This window comes from Bos indicus x Bos taurus, chromosome 11 (assembly GCF_003369695.1).
Source record: "Bos indicus x Bos taurus breed Angus x Brahman F1 hybrid chromosome 11, Bos_hybrid_MaternalHap_v2.0, whole genome shotgun sequence".
Taxonomy (NCBI): domain Eukaryota; kingdom Metazoa; phylum Chordata; class Mammalia; order Artiodactyla; family Bovidae; genus Bos; species Bos indicus x Bos taurus.
The window spans coordinates 70578473-70598058 of record NC_040086.1 but is presented as its reverse complement, the minus strand read 5'-3'; the positions used below and the strand labels follow the sequence as shown (position 1 = coordinate 70598058).

Genomic DNA, 19586 nt, shown 5'->3' with positions numbered 1-19586 from the left:
TTCCACATAATGAAAAGTATGTAAAATGTTTTTTAGGATATGTATATTAAGTAGTTCTAGCCTAAGAGATAAGTAGCATTTATCCTTACAGGCACTACTACTTCAAAACCTATAAAAATCTATATTTAAACAATAACCATGAGCTTATGTTTATCTGTAAAATATGGATAACCTCAAGGATGAGCAACACATATTAAATAGAAAGACATTATAAAGTCCTTAAGACATGTAAGGCACATGGTAAATGCTAAATGACTGGTGCCTATGAATAATAAAATCTAGTCCTAATTAGTTCATATTTATAAAGTGTATCTCTCCAAACTTTTTTTTAGCTGCATAATGCAGCTTATAAGATTTTAGTACCCTGACCAGGGATTAAACCTGGGCCATGGCAGTGAAAGTGCCAAGCTCTAACAACTGGACCACCAGGGAACTCCCCAAACATTTGACTTATATAACAACAGAATAATTCTGATGTTCTTTCAAACTGTTAAAATAATTCTGTGAAGGGCAAAAGAGATTCAAGAATTGTGACATCTTTTGTTACAATTTTAAAGATAGTGATATCATTATCAGTTTTTTTCTTTATTATTTACTATAGCCTAGACTTGTTATTTTTTAAGATACAAGCCATTAAGGTATATATTTAAAATACACAGATACATAAAATTTACCTCAAAATGCATATTTTATTTTGGTAGCCAATGACCATCAATCAAAGAAAGAAAAGAAAACTAATTTCATGAAGAAAGACAAATCTATGGAGTGGTTTACAGGAAGTGAAGAATGAAATGGCTCAACTAAACCAACTTGGAATCATTTACTACAAAATGCCAAACTGCAAGACAAGTGTCAAAATGGGACATTTAAGCAGTTTTGAAATGTTACATGTTTCTCCAGCTTTTATTACTTTTCAAAGTTACATGTAAAAGTTATACAAATCATAGTGATAGTTAAAAATACCAATCTATGAAAGTAGTGATTTTCAATAAAAAGTTCTATTTTGATACTTTTCAAGTCTTCAAATCAGTTGTTATCTGAGGTACTCAGTTAAGTTGTGGTTTGCACTTCCTCAACTTGACAAGAAAAGCTAAATTAAGGGGAGAAAAAGGTAAGGTGATTGCAATAATGAGAAGAAAACACCATATAATATAGCCTGAAAAAAACTACTCACCTGTATGACCGATTTGCCAGTGTATAGGTCTAGCAATATAGGGAAATGATCCATAGGGAAAATCAGAATGTGATTCTTCTGTTATAGAACAAAATACGTATTATAAGCTACATAAAATATTTGACAGTTGGTTTACAAAAGTGTTAAACAACAAATTACTGTCCCTTTCTTGTAAGTTTTTTCTCTCAGTTTTTTGTTTTAGTATAGTGTTTGTTTTGGAGCTATTCTGACAGTTATCTTACAGAAACAACTTGTCGAGGATTACATGATAAACTTTATATATGGTTTTATTACCAAATGAATAAGCTCATATCATAAATCTATAGATGACTGAAAACTTGTTTATAGTCTAAATAATGTGTACATACAATAAGGAACTAAATTTAGTTCTTGGAAAAATTCCAGCAGCATACTAGAAGTTGCATTTTGGAATTTTAGCTATTTGCATACCAAGTCCTATTGAATTCTTTCCCTTCAGTGATAATCACTGATCTAAATTTAAAACATTCTTTAGTGTATTTCATAAACCAACCCCCTTGTCACAAATATGAATATTTTAAGAAGTTCAATTCTTCAAAGGTATCAGAGTTTTACATAAAAGGCAGGAAAAGTCATGATTCTTTCTCTTAGAGATTTTAACTTAATAGAATAAATACATTTCAATTTCCATAGGATAAAATAATAAATTCCTGAGAAATACTTTTATAATGTATTGCTCATACACTCAGGAATATATTCTCCATTTATTATTGCAGACACATGCATAAAATAGAATTGAAGCTCACCATGGTCATCATATTGAAACATCTCACCTTCAATTCTAATTTTTTCTTGAGAGTGTGCTTGTAAGTCTGTGTTGATTTTAGGTTCTACTTTTTGAGCTAAAATTCCATTTTTCTGTCTTGCAAGGCAAACCAACCAATCTCTGACAATAACTTCACTTATCTTTTCACATGAGAGGGCAAGTTCACAGATGCGAATTCCATCTAAAAGTTCAATAACCTGTGTGATGCTTTCAAAAAAGTGAAAAAGTACTTTAAACTTCTACTACAGCAATAACTTTAAGTTCACTATACCTCTTATCCCAATTTAAATGCTATACTTAAATCAAGACAGGAGGAAAACAGTAACAATGCAAGTTAGGGCACAGAAGAGAATACTAAATAAAAAAATATAGATTACACTTTTAAAAACTTTTCTTCTAAATTGTCAGAAGAAATAGCCATCTTATATCACTGTTTATGTAAAGGATGATTTAACCAGAAATATAACTAAATTTGGGACATATGCTCTTTCATAACAGTTTTATGAGATAAAATATATATCTAACTCAGTTACAAAATGAACATTTTAGCCTAATATTTAAAACAAAAGTGTGTTTAAAATAACATTTAACTATGGCTGATTTATGCTGATATATGGCAGAAACCAACACAATATTGTAAAGCAATTATCCTCCAATTAAAAATAAATTAAAAAAAATAACATTACAAAAAAGAATAGTCACATTACTCACTTTGCTAGATATACAGCACATATACCACCCTGTTTAAGATTTGGGAATAAAACAGGCAAAGCAACTTGAGGATTCAACATATCCAAAGCTACCTATAGTGGGTAAAGAGAATCAGACTGAGTTTTGTTTAAATAAAGCATGTATTTTCTTTTCTTATTGTGGTGAAATGATACACTTTGGGAAAGCAGTTAAAATAGCCAGTTAAAGTATTTCACTTTTTAGAATACAGTACTGATGATGATCATTTTACTTCTCTCAAAAAGGCACATTTATTATTATACATTTTATCATAATTCTTGACTACATAAAAACTGTAATGCCAAGTCTTGTACTTGACAATATTGATAATACAGGAATCTTTAGCTACTTTTATACATACACATAAACACACACAGAGTTGCCCCTTGAACAACATGGATTTGAACTGCGCAGGTCCACTTACACAAGGATTTTTTCAATAGTAAACACTACAGAACTACACGATCTGCAGTTGGTTAAATCTGAAGATGTAGAACTCTTGGAATGGAACTATGGAGAGGTTCAGTCCTGACTGTAAGTTATACTCAGATTTCTGACTGCAAGCAGGATTGTTGCCTCTAAACTTTGTGTTGTTCAAAGGTCCACTGTATATATAAAATTTCAATGCTTTATTTTAGCCTTTTGCAATAGAAATTCACACTATCTCAAATATGTATTTTTATGTTCAAAAGAAAACTTCTGAATATTAGAGATTCTAAAATATAAGAATCATGTCCCTTATTTCTTTACTCTTCATTCAATTGCAGAATACAAGGCTATATACTCAAAAGATGTCAAATGAATACAATGAGTAAGTGAAATTTTCAAAAAAATTTCATTGAAAACAAAAATAAATAGCCAAAATAGAAAACAACTGACTTACTGATAACTCCAGAAATCTAATCTAGTTGGTACATCCTTAAATTTACTAAATTAGAAAGTATTCTGTTCACATTTTTTTTAAAATAATGGGTCATCATTCATTAATAATTTATTAACCAAATATTTATTGGGCAACTTCCATGTGCCAAGTATCTTGCTAAGTGGTAAAAATAAAATGGGAGCTTATGTTCTATTTTGTTTCATAGGAACTTATATTCTAATTAAGGGATAGGCATTAAACAAAAATTCAATAAATATGTAATTCAGAGAGTAATGAGTGACATGAACTACAAGATTATAAAGGAGAAATGAAGGATAGAGTGACAGGGCAAGGAAAGGAAGTGCTATTTTATACATAAGCTGGTCATGGAGAGACCTGAAGAAAGTGATTAAGCTCACCCTGTGGAAATTTAGGGGGGGAGTGTACTCCAGATGGAGAGAAGAGCAAATACAACTGCTCTGAGGCTGAAGCGTATTTGATGAGTCTGAGAAGGCCACTTTGGAAGGAATGATGCTAAAGCTGAAACTCCAGTACTTTGGCCAGCTCATGCGAAGAGTTGACTCATTGGAAAAGACTCTGATGCTAGGAGGGATTGGGGGCAGGAGGAGAAGGGGACGACAGAGGATGAGATGGCTGGATGGCATCATCGACTTGATGGACGTGAGTTTGAGTGAACTCCGGGAGTTGGTGATGGACAGGGAGGCCTGGCGTGCTGCGATTCATGGGGTCGCAAAGAGTCGGACACGACTGAGCAACTGAACTGAACTGAACTGAGAAGGCCACTATCGCTGCAGTGGGGACAAAAGTGGGAAAGTGGCAAGAGAAGAGTTCTCAGATGATGGGGATGTGGTGGAAATGGGGGAGGGAAAAATTATGCAGAATTTTACAGACTTTTAGCTTTATTCATGAAGAGAGAAGCCACTGGAGAGTTTTAGACATGGTCTGACTTTTTAAACTTTTTTGAGTGTGGTAAACATACCATAAAACTTGTCATTTCAACTGTATAATTCAGTGGCCTTACATATATTCTGACTTGGGCAAGGAAAGCCTTGCAATAGCAAATAGCATTGAATGTGATAAGACAGAGCCAATTAGAATTAGGATTGGCTGTGAGATATGAGAGAAGTAAGGATAAATTCAATGTTTTTAGCTTAAGCTACTGAAAGAATGGAGTAAATTTTCCTCATTTACTATTGAGGAAAATGACTAAGACAATGGGAAGAACAAGCTTGGGGAGAAATATTTGAAAATTCAGATTTAGACATGAGTTTAAGATGCCTATTAGATATCCAAGTAAAGATCTCAATGACTAATCAAGGGGCCAACACTGTAGACATAAATGGATTTCTTTGATTGTAGTCTTATTATATTATTGACAAGGACCAAAAGTCAGACTACCAAGCAGCCTGCCAATCCAAAGCTCTTATTTATACTCGGCCAACAATATTACCATTCATTAGCCACTCAAATCAGAAATTTAGAGTCATTATTTTCTTTACCTTGAATTCTCTTTTGAGAATCTGTAGGGTTATGATGCTTCTGTTTGGATTAAAATTACCCAGTCCTACAAATCTATCTCTCAGTATTTCTCAAATTCATCCTACTGCTAATGCATAGAAACCAAACTTATGGTTACCAAATGAGAAACAGGTGGGAGCGATGAAGTAGGAGTTTGGGATTGCCAGACACAAACAGATTAGACTACTGTATAACACAGGGAACTATATTCAATGTCTGTTGTTGTTCAGTAGCCCAGTTGTGTCCAACTCTGCAACTCCATGGACTGTAGCACACCAGGCTTCCCTGTCTCTCACCATCTCCCAAAGTTTGCCCAAGTTTATTCACTGAATCAGTGATGCCAACCCCCATCTCACCCTTTCTCACACTCTTCCTCTGCCTTCAATCTTTCCCAGCATCAGGGTCTTTTCCAGTGAGACAGCTTGTTTTGCATCAGGTGGCCAAAGGATTGGAGCTTCAGCTTCAGCATCAGTCCTTCCAATGAGTATTCAGGGTTGATTTCCTTTAAGATTGACTGGTTTGATCTCCTTGCTGTCCAAGAGATTCTCAATTGTCTTCTCCAGCACCACAGTTCAAAGACATCAATTCTTCGTCACTCAGTCTTCTTTATTGTCCAGCTCTCACATCCATACATGGCTACTGGAAAGACCATAGCCTCGATTATATGGACTTTTGTTGGCAAAGTGATCTCTTTGCTTTTTAATACACCATCTAGGTTTGTCATAGTTTTCTGGCCAAGAAGCAGTCATCTAATTTCATGGCTGCAGTCACCATCCACAGTGATTTTAGTGCCCAAGAAGAGGAAATCTATCACTGTTTCAAATTTTTCCCCTTCTATTTGCCATGGAGTGGTGGCACTGGATGCCATGATCTTAGTTTTTTTAATTTTGAGTTTTAAGCTGCCTTTTTCACTCTCCTCTTTCACCCTCATCAAAAGAATGAAGTTCCTCCTCATTTTCTGCCATTAAAGTGGTATCATCTGCATATCTGAGGTTGTTGATATCTCTCCGGAAATACTGATTCCAGGTTGTAACTCATTCAGCCTGGCATTTCACATGATGGACTCTGTATATAAGTTAAACAGGGTGACAATAAACAGCCTTGTCATGCTCCTTTCTCAATTTTGAACAAGTCAGTTTTTCCATATAAGATTCTTACTGTTGCTTCTTGACCCGCAGACAGGTAAGATGGTCTGGTATTCCCATCTCTCTAACAGTTTTCCAGTTTGTTGTGATCCACACAGTCAAAGGCTTTAGCATAGTCAATGAAACAGCAGTAGGTGTTTTTCTGGAATTCCCTTGCTTTTTCTATGATCCAGCAAATTTTGGCAATTTGATCTCTGGTTCCTCTGCCTTTTCTAAACCCAGCTGTGCCTCTGGAAGTTCTTGCTTCACATAACTTTGCAAGTTACAGTCCATGGGGTCGCAAAGAGTCGGATACAACTGAAGTGGCTGAGCATGGCACTCATGCCACAGGCACATTTATTAACAACTCTGGCACCTAATTCACTATATATCTCTGCCCTAAATCCCACCATGATATTAAAGGAAAATATTCCCCCCACTCTTAGAAATGGAAATGGGACAAATAACGAAGATCCTTTTCCATACAAAAGAAGTGTGGTCTTTGTTTTTTTTGTACTCAGTATTAGGTAATATCATAGGACCCACTTTAGAAAACTTACCGCATCAAATGTTAAAGATTGTATGTCTTCGGTTGCTCCTAAAATATCCTTATGAATAAAATCTACATTGTCTGGCCACTCTTCTACATGACTTATTTTCCATGAATCACGCCAGTGTCTATAATTCTTCATAGCCAGTTTGTGGTGGTCCTTTCGAATTTCAAAACTTATGACTCGTCCTTGTGATCCAACTTAATTTAAAAAAAAATTATGACAGTACATAGTATAAGTCAGTTTATTAAAAATGTCAAAAATTTATTTTTCAAAGATATTACATGGATGTGAAAAAATAATTCAAATGGTTCAAGGTTACAAAAGTCTCTATCCTATCCCAAATCCCCAGTCAGTCTCCCTCTTCAGAGGCAACCATATCACCACAGTTATTTACCCTTCCCAAGATAGTCGGTGCCTCTACAAGTGTGCAAGTATCTCTTTTTCTGTTTTTAACACAGGTTCCCATCATACATACTGTCCTTTCCCATCATACATACTTACCTTTCTTCTTATTTACCAATGGCATTTCAGTGATTAACAATCTATTGAATTTTTTAAAAGAGCTATTATGTTCCCTTGTACGGCTATGTTTTTTAACCAGTCACCTGCCAAAGAACATTTAGCTTGTTTCTCGTCTTAGCTATCACAAACAATATCGCAGTGACAATTATTTTGCCTAGGTCTTTGTAAACATAAGCCATTTATATATATAGGATAAAGTCCTAAAAATGGAATTGCTAACTCAAAGGATATGTGAATTTTTTTTACTTTGAAAATTATTACCAAATTGTTCTCCAAAAAGATGATACCAATTTACATTTGACCAATAATGTATTAAGAGTGCCTATTTCTCCATACTTCCTCCAACAGAGTTATCAAACTTTGTATCAACCTAAAAATTGCATACAGTTTATCACTGTAGTTTTAACTTGCATGTCTTTTGTTAGGATGAAGTTAGGCCTTTTGGATACTTAAAAATACTTGGGGCTTCCCTTGTGGCTCGGCTGGTAAAGAATCCGCCTGCAATGTGGGAGCCCTGGGTTCAATCCCCGTGTTGGGAAGATCCCATGGAGAAGGGAAAGGCTACTCACTCCAGTATTCTGGCCTGGAGAATTCCATGGACTGTATAGTCCCGCTGCTAAGTCACTTCAGTCGTGTCCGACTCTGTGTGATCCCATGGATGGCAGCCCACCAGGCTCCCCCATTCCTGGGATTCTCCAGGCAAGAACAATGGAGTGGGTTGCCATTTTCTTCTCCAATGCATGAAAGTGAAAAGTGAAAGTGAAGTCACTCAGTCGTGTCCGACCCTTAGCATGGACTGCAGCCTACCAGGATCCTCCGTCCATGGGATTTTCCAGGCAAGGGTACTGGAGTGGGGTGCCATTGCCTTCTCCCTGTATAGTCCATAGGGTCACAAACAGTCAAACAAGACTGAGCCACTTTCACTTCACTTTCAAAGATACTTGTATTTTTGTGTGTGTCTGAGAAACTTTCAAACTATCATAGTAACACTGCAGTTTCACAGAAAACTACTACATTTTAAATACAGCAATTAATTTTCTATCCTTCTCTATATGAGGTGATTTGATTTGGAGGCTGTCCCAGGTCAATCAGTCTATAGTTAAAATGAGTTTAAATTCCAGCACGTGTCTTTAAAAATGTAAGTCCAGCTGTAATTCATCATGTTCTCAAGGGATACAAATTAATGTTAATAGCAGCATAAGCTAACCGTTTAGAAAATTATGGAGCAAAAATATCCATCCTGAAGGTAAACAGCAATGGTTTCTTGATCATTCATAGGTTGGGATTATTCATGCTAAGTGACACTCCTCCAACACTATAGGTATTAGAAATATGGATACTCCTATCTCACAAACTTTTATAAATTCACTTTGTCAAATGCATTTAGGAATCAGTCACAGACTGTGAAGAAATGGCTGCCTTTAACTATGCACAGAAAAGAGTACAACAAAAGATGTGAGGAGCCCAAAATGAATTTCCTCACCCAGTATAAGCTGGATTATGTTTGTATGTGATGACATTAGGTAAAAAAACAAAAGGTTTAAGTTTAATTCAGTATATGTCTATCTGTAATCTTTATAAAATCTACCCTACACCTACATACACCTACATACATACATATAAAATCTACATACACCTACAACTGCTCTAACAATGTTTATTAGCTAAAAAAGAATGCACTAATAAAAACGTGAATGATCTTTTTAAAAAAAATTTATCCAAAGAGAGTGCTGTCTATTATTAGGTGAGAAAGGGAACAATGCAGAGGCAGTCAAACAAGCCAAAGCAACCTTGACAATCAGAGGAATTCAGTGGCCAGAAGGAGCAGTAATCAGCTACAACAACAGTAACCAGAATTCAAGTGGAGGTAACATGAACAGATATGTTTACTATATACCTCTTGATTTTTGACCTTCAAGCAGTACTTTAACCAACTGACAATTTTTAGAGACTTTCTCTAAGAAAGGAAAATTCTTCATGATCTAGTTTTAGTAATAGTTTAATTAATTTATTCATGAACAATGATAATTCTTTGCCTCTAGTAGTATATGACTCTTCCCCAGCAGCTGACAGCCCTTTTCCCCCTTCTATAGTTTCTGATACTGAGTATTCATTTGGCACTATTATCAACAAAAACATGTACACGTTTGTGTACATGTGTACATGTACACAAGAACGTTCAGAGGAGCACTGGAGCACTGTTTACAACATTCAACTCAACTGCCCATCAACAGCAGAACGGATAAACTGTGCTTTACTTATAAAATGGCAACTAAAATGAAATAACCACTGCTACATGCAGTGACTGAACCTCACAAACAGAATGTTGAATGAAAGTAACCTGATTCAAAAGAATACAGTACTAAAGGATTCCTTTTATGTAAGATTCAAAACAGGCAAAACTCATCAATGGTGATTAAAGTCAGAGTAGTGGTTACCTTCTACCTTTGGATAGGATAAGGACTGAGAGGGATTTGAGAAGGTTTCAATAGTACAATAATATTCCCTATCTTGATCTGAGTAATAACTACATGAGTGTGAGTGAGTGAGTGAAGTCATTCAGTCGTGTCCGACTCTTTGCGACCCCGTGGACTATAGCCCACCAGACTCCTCCGTCCATGGGATTCTCCAGGCAAGAATACTGGAGTGGGTTGCCACTTCCTTCTCCAGACATGAGTGTGGTCACTACATAAAAATTCACTGAGGTATACACTAATGATCTGTGCACTTTTCTGCAGCTGTGTTATGTTCTAATAAAAATTTCAGTTAAAAAAACAAAAAGCATGGAAGGGGCAAATAGAAAGCAGAGAGAGGGTTAGACAGAAAATGACTTGAATAAATGTACAAAATAGAAAAATCATTGCTTACATTTGATTTCAAGGAGAATGCTCTCTATCACAAAGTTACGTGAACATTTTCTGAAACATCTGTATCTATTTAACTTTCTGTTATTATGAACAGATTGAATGTTTTCTTTGTCATCTAAATTCAATTCATTTACCCTAGTCTCTTACCTGCTTTGGATAAAAATAAGCTCATTCCACCAGAGCCCGAGCCAGCTTCCAAAACAGTATCACCTGGGTGGATATTCATCATCGACAGTATCATATTTATATCCTATGATTGAAATACAGCAAGGGTGATTGTGTGGCCAATAAATACATACTAAGCACCTACTCCTTCAAATACCATGTTGGGCTTGGAGAAAAGTGGAGGGGGAAAAAAAGGATTAAACTTTGGCCCTTTCTACCAAAAGTTTATAGTTTACTTGACAAAATGAGAGATTGAGGAATCAACTAGCAAATACAGAAGGACTTAAGTATAATATTGAAATTACAGACAATAAGTAACATTGAGAGCTCTGAGAAAGAGAAATCAGCAGACTACCCTAGCTTAAAGACATAGAAAATGTAAGGAAACAGTCACAAGGTAGGGACAGCTTTCAACAAAAAAGAGGTAGAATAAAACACAGTTTGCTTATCTGAATCCAGGCTAAAGCATTTAAACTTAACATGGTAAGTAACTAGGATGTGTCACTGAGGTAATATAAATGGCACTTTATAAAGATTAATCTGTCAGGGCAATATAGGATGTACTAGAACTGAGAAAAATTAGAGGCAGAAAGACAAGTTAGGAAGTTATTACATAATCTGCATTAAATGATGAATTCTCATTTAGAATTAGGATACCAGGAACAGACAGGACATATTTGCCAAACTTTATAACTAAAGAATTGTTTTGTTAACAGGAATATCATGGATGATAGTAGTAATAGCTGTTTATTGCAACTTCACCAGGTGCCAGGCTTCTGTTAACTACGCAAACTGCTTTCAAATATTATCTTGTTTAATCAGAATAATAATGAGAAAATGGTCACCATTGCCATTATAAGGATGAGAAATCAGAAAGGTTAAGTAATTTGCCCAAAGTCACACAGCCAGGAATTAAGTGGGCAAGTAACACTGATGCTGAACTCCCAAACAGTTATAACAGTTGACTGTTATACTATTTGTTATAAATGCTATAGAGAGAAAAATGTAAATGTTAGCATTTATTTCATCATTCCCCCCAAGAGCAAACCTTTCGAAGTTGCTAATAAGTAACATATCAATTAAGTTTTTACTATCTTTTTCTTCTCTGGGAAAAGCTGCCGTGAAAATTCTAAAAAAAATAGGATCCTCTGTTGAATCACAAAAAAACTGTGTATTAAATATGGGTTTGGCTGCATAAGAAACTATTAATATTTAACAGGTACAGTGGTCCAGCTGAAAGCCAAAATGTATTTTCTGAAATGATGGACTAAGACTTGAAGCAAATGATGCATAGACACATAATACTTAAGGTGTACTCCTGAAAAAGTTTCAGTCACAAATTCAAAGTCTTTCAGACACACATATCCTTTCCCATTTGTCAGGCACATGGGAGCAGAGGTGGGAGGGGGCACAAATAATTTCACACAGGAGTGGGAGGCAGCTCCAGCAATCATTTCAATGAAATGCCCACGAGAAGCAGTTCTGTTTCCTTGGCTCTTTCATATAAGACATAGAAACACTTCATTATATATCACAATGTAATAATGATAGAAATAAATGCACGATAAACATAATGTGCTTAAACCAACCTGAAAACACTGCCTCCCACCCCGCCCCCAGTCTGTGGAAAAATTGCCTTCCATGAATCCGGTCCCTGGTGCCAAAAAGGTTGGGGACCATTGCTCTAGGACATATGGTCTATGTTGAGAGCAAGGACTATAGTTCACCACTATACGTCCCTAAAATAGTGCCCTGAATGTATAAAGTTGGTGGTTACTTGCTGAAGAAATAATGAATGATTCTTCATCTAGGACTGGAGGAAGAGTTGCTATAATTACAAATGAATATTCTACTCAAGGACAGTGACTATGATGAATGATTAAAATAATCCACTAGCAATAGATATAAGACTGTAACAAGGAATTGGTAGGTAATTTCCTTTAAAGAATATCCCTTTTATGTTTAGTGTCTAATTTTAGCTGTTTTAATACAAACATTTTTCCCTAATGATAAAAGCATTTTTTGTTGATAAAATATATTTTGGTCACCTGATGTGAAGAGTGGAATCATTGGGAAAAAATCCTAATGCTGGGAAAGATTGAGGGCAGGAGGAGAAGGGGGAAACAGAATGAGATGGTTGGATAGCATCACGGAATCAATGGACATGAGTTTGAGCAAACTAAGGGAGACAGTGAAGGGCAGGGAAGCCTGGCATGCTGCAGTCCGTGGAGTTGCAAGGAGTCGGCCACAGCTTAATGACTGAACAACAACCTCTAATAACTTACCTCATTAAGTATGATGCTTAAAATATCACCAGAGATATCACCCCAAGAGTTCAACATTCTCTTGAAGGCTGAACCTGCAAACTTAAGTATTATGGGGAATAAATGTACATTCTTATTAAATGCCTAGTAAGTCCACATCACTCCATAATAGTAAGTCATTTTACAGATCAGAGAATCAAGGCTCCCAAGTTAAAATTAAAATCTGGCTGTTTCTTCCTAGAATTAGAAATCAAAAATATGCAAAAGTTACAGCCATTGGTTTAAAAAAAAAGTGAGAATAGAAACTTGAAATATTCTGAGAGGTGCTTTAAGTACATTAATCAGGTCTGTAGTACTGCATCCGTTTTGCTCTTAGTAACTCCCATGGCATTACCTTAGGATACGTTATGGCAGGCCCTCTTTGCATCAGTAACACATAATCCTCCAATGCCGGCCTCCTCAGCATGAAGTGCTTACCAGAGGAACTCCTCAGAATCTGGCCGGGGAACTTACCCACGATCTCGCTGAACGGGACTGTCCCCCAATTACTATTTAAGTGTCCGGCGTTGCTCAACCTAAATAATTTTTTAAATTGTGTTTCTCTCTTCCCAGTCTCAGCTAAAATCAGCTCCCCAACCCGAAAAGGCACCACTCTGGAAGCGGACCAGGAAGAGGAGACGTGAAGGATTTCGTCCTTGGTGGCAGGCTGGACCAAGGCGGGCACTGAGGGACTCCTGGATCCCGGGTGTGCAGGATCCGACTGGCCCTGTTCTCCACTTGAGACCTCGCTCTCTTGAGGGGGTGACTCCTCTCGCGGAGTCGGGAGTCCGAGGCTTTCCAGAGACGACAGACATCTGGTCCCAAGTCCCCGGACGCGGGAAGGGACAGATGGAGGCGAGTCTGCGCCTGGGGCTTTCCTCTGTGCCGCCTCGCTCTCTCTTTCTTCATTTCCCGTGTCTCTAGGTGAGGCCTTAAAACACAGTAACCGGCCTCTCTCGAAGGACTCTCGCCCAAGGCGGCGCAGGAAGAGACAGGTCCTAAATCCTGGAAACCTCTGGAGGAGCCGCAGCGGTAGTAGGACCTGACCCACACACCTCGTTGACAGCATGACGATCCGCGCAGGCGCAGTCGCAGGCGAGTGACGGAAGGCCCGGCGAGGCTCCGCCTCTCGCTGCGCGTAGCAGTGACGCAGCCTCCCGCGGCTGGACAACTATTGAGCGGGAAGAGCTCGGCTACCGCGCCTGTCTCCAAAGGGCGCGAGGTGGCCGCCCGTCCTCGCTGACTAACTGTCCTATGAGTGTGTCCCTTTCCTGCGCGGGGGCGCGTTTTCCTCTTTGGAATGTGTTCAGACTAAACAATTGACCGCTGACACATCTCCACCAGCCTCGTCCGGGTACAAGAGGATTAACAGAGACACAAGCTGTCAAAGCGCTGTCTAAGCTGAAGTCTTGTATCAGAGTTAGCTCGCTAGTCATCAGGAACAGGAACGTCGCTCAGTAAAACTGGCCATGAGATGTGTTTTTACAGATTGCATTTGTACCTACCACCTGCTGACTGTCTTTCCTTTCCCCGCTGACCACCTCCTTCTTCCCCTGGTCTTAGAGAGTCCCTTTTGACTGGGCTCTGACCACTTGAATGTCCTCCCCAGGCCCTGGGAACAGCCACCCTAGATTACAATGATTGTATCCACCGTGTGCTCATTTAACAATTGTTTTCAATAACTATAATACTAAAAGTATTTTACCCTCCTCAAAACTAAGCAAAATTTTAGTGTCTTAAAATGGGAAAGTGAAAGTGAAATTCACTCATTCAGGTCTGACTCTTTGTGACCCCCATGGACTTCTGCATGGAATTCTGCAGGCCAGAATACTGGGGTAGGTAGCCTATCCCTTCTCCAGGGGATCTTCCCCACCCAGGAATGGAACTGGGGTCTTCTGCGTTGCAGGCGGAGTCTTTACCAACTGAGCTATCAGGGAAAGACCTTTGCTAAAACAGGAGTGGCAGAGTAGAGGGGTGTTACAGGCTACATTTCATTCCCCACACCGCCCCACCCCCCACCTCCAGCCCGCTAAATTCATGCACTGATGTCCTAACCTTAAGTACTTAAGAATGGGACTGTATTTGGAGACAGGGTCTTTAAAGAGGTAATTAACTTAAAATGCCATTAGAGTGAGCCCTAATCCAGTATGACTGCTGTCCTCCTAAGAAGAGATGAGGATCCAGATGGAACACCATGTGAAGACATAGGCCGAAAATGGCCATCTACAACCAAGCAGAGAAGACTCAGAGGAAACCAGACCTGCCAACACCTTGATGTTGGACTTCTAGCTTCCAGAACTGTGAGAAAATTAATTCAATTGTTTACGAAAAAAGAAAAAGAGAGATTGACTGTGCTTTCTAATTCTCTCTTGCTGAATCTCTTTAAAAATTTTTATTTCCAGGTTTTGGCACCCTCCCCCCTCCGTTTTTAAATAAAAATGAATTTAACCCTAAAAACTAAACAAAATTAATAACGGGGGGAAAGTTATCTATGGAGTCTCATAGACATTTGAGACTATGAGACAAACAAAACAAAATCTCATTTGACATTAAATATCACTAACTTGTTTGCTTAATATTAATTCAGTCGGTAAAAGTTCATTGAGGGTTCGGCATTACAAGGTACATCAGATATTTATTTCATATAAATTTATAACAATCCTGTGTCAGAAATAAGTATTCCAGTTTTACGCATAAGAAAACTGACCCAGGGAGATTAAATGATTTGGGCAATAGCCCACAGCTGACAAGTGGCATGACAGGGTTCCCTATCTAGGTCAGTCTGGTTCAGCAGTCCATGCTCTTTGTACTGTAACACCCCTTCTCAAAGACCAGTCAACAGTACAACTGAATTCAGAGCTAGCATGGGAATACGTTCAGAGAGCTACTAATTCAATTTAAATTTGAGAAAATAAGTCTTGTTATTACTTTCAAAGACATAAATCATTTTTAATCTGTGCTTTCTAAAACATCAACCATTGTAAACTCCATCATCAAGACTTCTCTCTTTTAATCCTAAACATGAAAAGACAAAACAGCCCTGCTCTTCCGTTCCCAACTGCACGTGTCACTTTTGGTTTCGATTTAAGAAAAGTTCTTTTTATTATCACTGCTAAATATGGGTCTGAGTTGGAACCTTCTGAATCTTAAGCCTTACAATTGTTTTAAAATTTATCATTCCTACTTTATTATCTCTTAAATGTTATTTAAGATATTTGGATGTTATTTCAGAAGGAGTAAGAATTAGAAGGTACATTGACAAAATATGGGAACTACATTTAAATACATAATTTCTGAAATTGTGAACAGTAAATAGCATTCCTTTCTTTCTGTTGTTTGAATAACAAATACAGTGATATAAATATTTTGTCCTACATACATCTAAAAGTACCAATATTGAGTATGTCTGCTCAGCCTCCAGCCGTTTCATCCCAATTCTAGTCAGTAAGAAGGGAGAAGCGGGAAGAAGGTCATGCCCTCTTTCTTTAAAAACACTTTGCTAAAAACACATATACATTTCACTCACCAGAACTTAATCGCATGGCCAGATCTAGCAGCAAGGAAAGCTGAGAAATTTAGTCTTTATTACAACTGAATATCAGCCTAAGAGGGAAATGGATTTGAAGGCAACTAGTCAGAGAAGGCAATGGCACCCCACTCCAGTACTCTTGCCTGGAAAATCCTATGGATGGAGGAGCCTGGTAGGCTGCAGTCCATGGGGTTGCTAAGAGTCGGGCACGACTGAGCAACTTCACTTTCACTTTTCACTTTCATGCATTGGAGAGGGAAATGGCAACCCATTCCAGTGTTCTTGCCTGGAGAATCCCAGGGACGGGGCACCCTGGTAGGCTGCCGTCTCTGGGGTCACACAGAGTCAGACACAACTGAAGCGACTTAGCAGCAGCATTTTCTCTCCCAGGTTCATGCTAGTGAAAAAGCTGGCTTAAAACTCAACATTCAGAAAACGAAGATTATGGAATCAAGGCCCATAAAGGAAATCAACCCTGAATATTCTTTGAAATAACCGATGCTGAAGCTAAAGCTCCAACTCTTTGCCACCTGATGGGAAGAACCAACTCATTGGAAAAGATCCTGATGCTGGGAAAGATTGAGGGCAGGGGAGAAAGGGACAACAGAGGATGAGATGGTTGGATGGCATCACCAACTCAATGGACATGAGTTTGAACAAGCTCTGGGAGATAGTGAACGAGAGGGACGCCTGGTGTGCTGCAGTCCATGGGGTTTGCAAAGAGTCAGACAACGACTTTGTGACTGAACGGCAACAGTGAAACAGTGAATGAATTAGGGACCAACTGTTTGATAACTGGTTAGCACTGACTTCCCATGTGAGGTTTGTGATCAATTTAAAGTAGATTAAGAGTCATAATGGAGAAGGAAATGGCACCCCACTCCAGTACTCTTGCCTGGAAAACCCCATGGACGGAGGAGCCTGGTGGGCTGCAGTCCATGGGGTTGCTAAGAGTCGGACATGACTGAGCGACTTCACTTTCCCTTTTCACTTTCATGCCTTGGAGAAGGAAATGGCAACCCACTCCAGTGTTCTTGCTTGGAGAATCCCAGGGACGGGGGAGCCTGGTGGGCTGCCGTCTATGGGGTCTCACAGAGTCGGACATGACTGAAGCGACTTAGCAGCAGCAAGAGGCATAATAAGGTGGTTGTGGCTTTCCTCTAGTCATCTTCAGTTGTTTGTGGGTGGAGAGTTAGATTTTACCAATTTTACCAGGCTTGTGTTGTTGTTTTGGCCCCACCTTGCAGCTTGTGGGATCTTCTTAATAGTTCCCTGACCATGGAGGCAATGCCGAATAATGTTCAAACTACTGAACAGTTGCACTCATCTCAGTCAATCAGTCAATTCAGTTGCTCAGTTGTGTCCGATTCTTTGTGACCCCGTGGACTGCAGCACGCCAGGCCTCCCTGTCCATCACTATCTCCTGAGTTTACTCAAACTCATGTGCATTGAGTCGGTGATGCCATCCAACATTCTCATCCTCTGTCATCGTCCCCTTCTTCTCCCACCTTGAATCTTTCCCAGCATCAGGGTCTTTTCCAACGAGTCAGTTCTTCGCATCCGGTGGCCAAAGTATTGGAGATTCAGCTTTAGCATCAGTCCTTCCAATGAATATTCAGGACTGATTTCCTTTAGGATGGACTGGTTGGATTTCCTTGCTGTCCAAAGGACTCTCAAAAGTCTTCTCCAACACCACAGTTCAAAAGCATCAATTCTTCGGTGCTCAGCTTTCTTTATAGTCCAGCTCTCACATCCATGCATGACTACTGGATAAACCATAGCTTTGACTGGACAGACCTTTGTTGGAAAAGTAATGTCTCTGCTTTTTAATATGCTGCCTAGATTGGTCATAACATTTCTTCCAAGGAGCAAGCGTCTTTTAATTACGTGCAGTCACCATCTGCAATGATTTTGGAGCCCAAGAAAAGAAAGTCTGTCACTGTTTCCATTATTTCCCCATCTATTTGCCATGAAGTGATGGGACCATTTGCCAAGATCTTAGTTTTCTGAATGTTGAGTTTTAAGTCAACTTTTTCACTCTCCTCTTTCACTTTCATCATAAGGGTGGTGTCATCTGCATATCTGAGGTTATTGATATTTCTCCCAGCAATCTTGATTCCAGCTTGTGCTGCAGCCAGTGTTAGTTCTATAAGGTTGTATGTCTTCACAGAACCATTCAACTTCAGCTTCTTCAGCATTACTGGTCGGGGTATAGACTTGGATTACTGTAATATTGAATGGTTTGCCTTGGAAACAAATAGAGATCATTCTGTCGTTTTTGAGATTGCATCCAAGTACTGCATTTTGAAATCTTTTGTTGACTCTGATGGCTACTCCATTTCTTCTAAGGGATTCTTGCCCACAGTAGTAGATATAATGGTCATCTGAGTTAAATTCACCCATTCCGGTCCATTTTAGTTCGCTTATTCCTAAAATGTCGGTGTTCACTCTTGACATCTCCTGTTTGACCACTTCCAATTTACCCTGATTCATGGACCTAACATTCCAGGTTTCTATGCAAGATTGCTCTTTACAACATCGGACTTCACTTCCATCACCAGTCACATCCACAGCTAGGTGTTGTTTTTGCTTTGGCTCCGTCTCTTCATTCTTTCTGGAGTTATTTCTCCACTGATCTTCAGTAGCATATTGGGGACCTACCAACCTGGAAAGTTCATCTTTCAGTGTCCTATCTTTTTGCCTTTTCATACTGTTCATGGGGTTCTTAGGGCAAGAATACTGAAGTGGTTTGCCATTCCCTTCTCCAGTGGACCCATTTTGTCAGAACTCTCCACCATGACCAGTCCATCTTGGGTGGTCCTACAAGGCATGGCTCACAGTTTCATTGAGTTAGAAGGCTGAGCGCTGAAGAATTGATGCTTTTGAACTGTGGTGTTGGAGAAGACTCTTGAGTGTCCCTTGGGCTGCAAGGAGATCCAACCAGTCCATTCTGAAGGAGATCAGCCCTGGGATTTCTTTGGAAGGAATGAGGCTAAAGCTGAAATTCCAGTACTTTGGCCACCTCATGCGAAGAGTTGACTCATTGGAAAGGACTCTGATGCTGGGAGGGATTGGGGGCAGGAGGAGAAGGGGACGACAGAGGATGAGATGGCTGGATGGCATCACTGACTCGATGGACGTGGGTCTGGGTGAACTCCGGGAGTTGGTGATGGACAGGGAGGCTTGGCGTGCTGCGATTCATGGGGTCGCAAAGAGTTGGACATGACTGAGCGACTGAACTGAACTGAACTGTGGTCCATATTATGAGATTGATTAGTTTTCTGTGATTGTGGTTTTCAGCCTGTCTGCCCTCTGATGGAGAAGGATAAGAGGCTTATGGAAGCTTCCTGATGGGAGAGACTGACTGAGGGGGAAACTGGTTCTTGTTCTTATGGGCGGGGCCATGCTGAGTA

General features: G+C 39.0%; 2 protein-coding genes across 2 annotated transcripts in view; one reads left to right on the top strand and one right to left on the bottom strand.

The window, feature by feature from the left end:
- Positions 1-1007, top strand: part of SPDYA (speedy/RINGO cell cycle regulator family member A) — a 39682-nt gene extending 38675 nt beyond the window's left edge. The window contains exon 7 of the mRNA XM_027555762.1: positions 702-1007. Within this exon, the coding sequence (XP_027411563.1) occupies positions 702-790 (89 nt within the window). The 3' untranslated portion in view covers positions 791-1007. The remainder of the gene's footprint in view (positions 1-701) is intronic.
- Positions 670-14080, bottom strand: TRMT61B (tRNA methyltransferase 61B). Its single transcript, XM_027554460.1, has 9 exons — positions 14003-14080; positions 13000-13815; positions 12627-12707; positions 10324-10426; positions 6794-6984; positions 2691-2782; positions 1987-2186; positions 1175-1252; positions 670-1090 (listed from the first exon to the last, which is right to left on the bottom strand). The coding sequence occupies exons 1-9, from the start codon at positions 14078-14080 to the stop codon at positions 1047-1049; spliced, it is 1683 nt and encodes a 560-aa protein (XP_027410261.1). The 3' UTR covers positions 670-1046.
- Positions 14081-19586: the final 5506 nt, after the last annotated feature.

Excerpts from the sequence above, each read along its gene's own strand:
- TRMT61B (XM_027554460.1), bottom strand. The coding sequence starts at position 14,080 with ATGACTAGCGAGCTAACTCTGATACAAGACTTCAGCTTAGACAGCGCT. Across the intron at positions 13,816-14,002 it reads GTGTCTCTGTTAATCCTCTT|TTGTCCAGCCGCGGGAGGCT; the intron begins GTACCCGGACGA and ends CCCGCTCAATAG. Across the intron at positions 2,187-2,690 it reads TGTGCTGTATATCTAGCAAA|CATCACACAGGTTATTGAAC; the intron begins GTGAGTAATGTG and ends CTTTTTTGAAAG.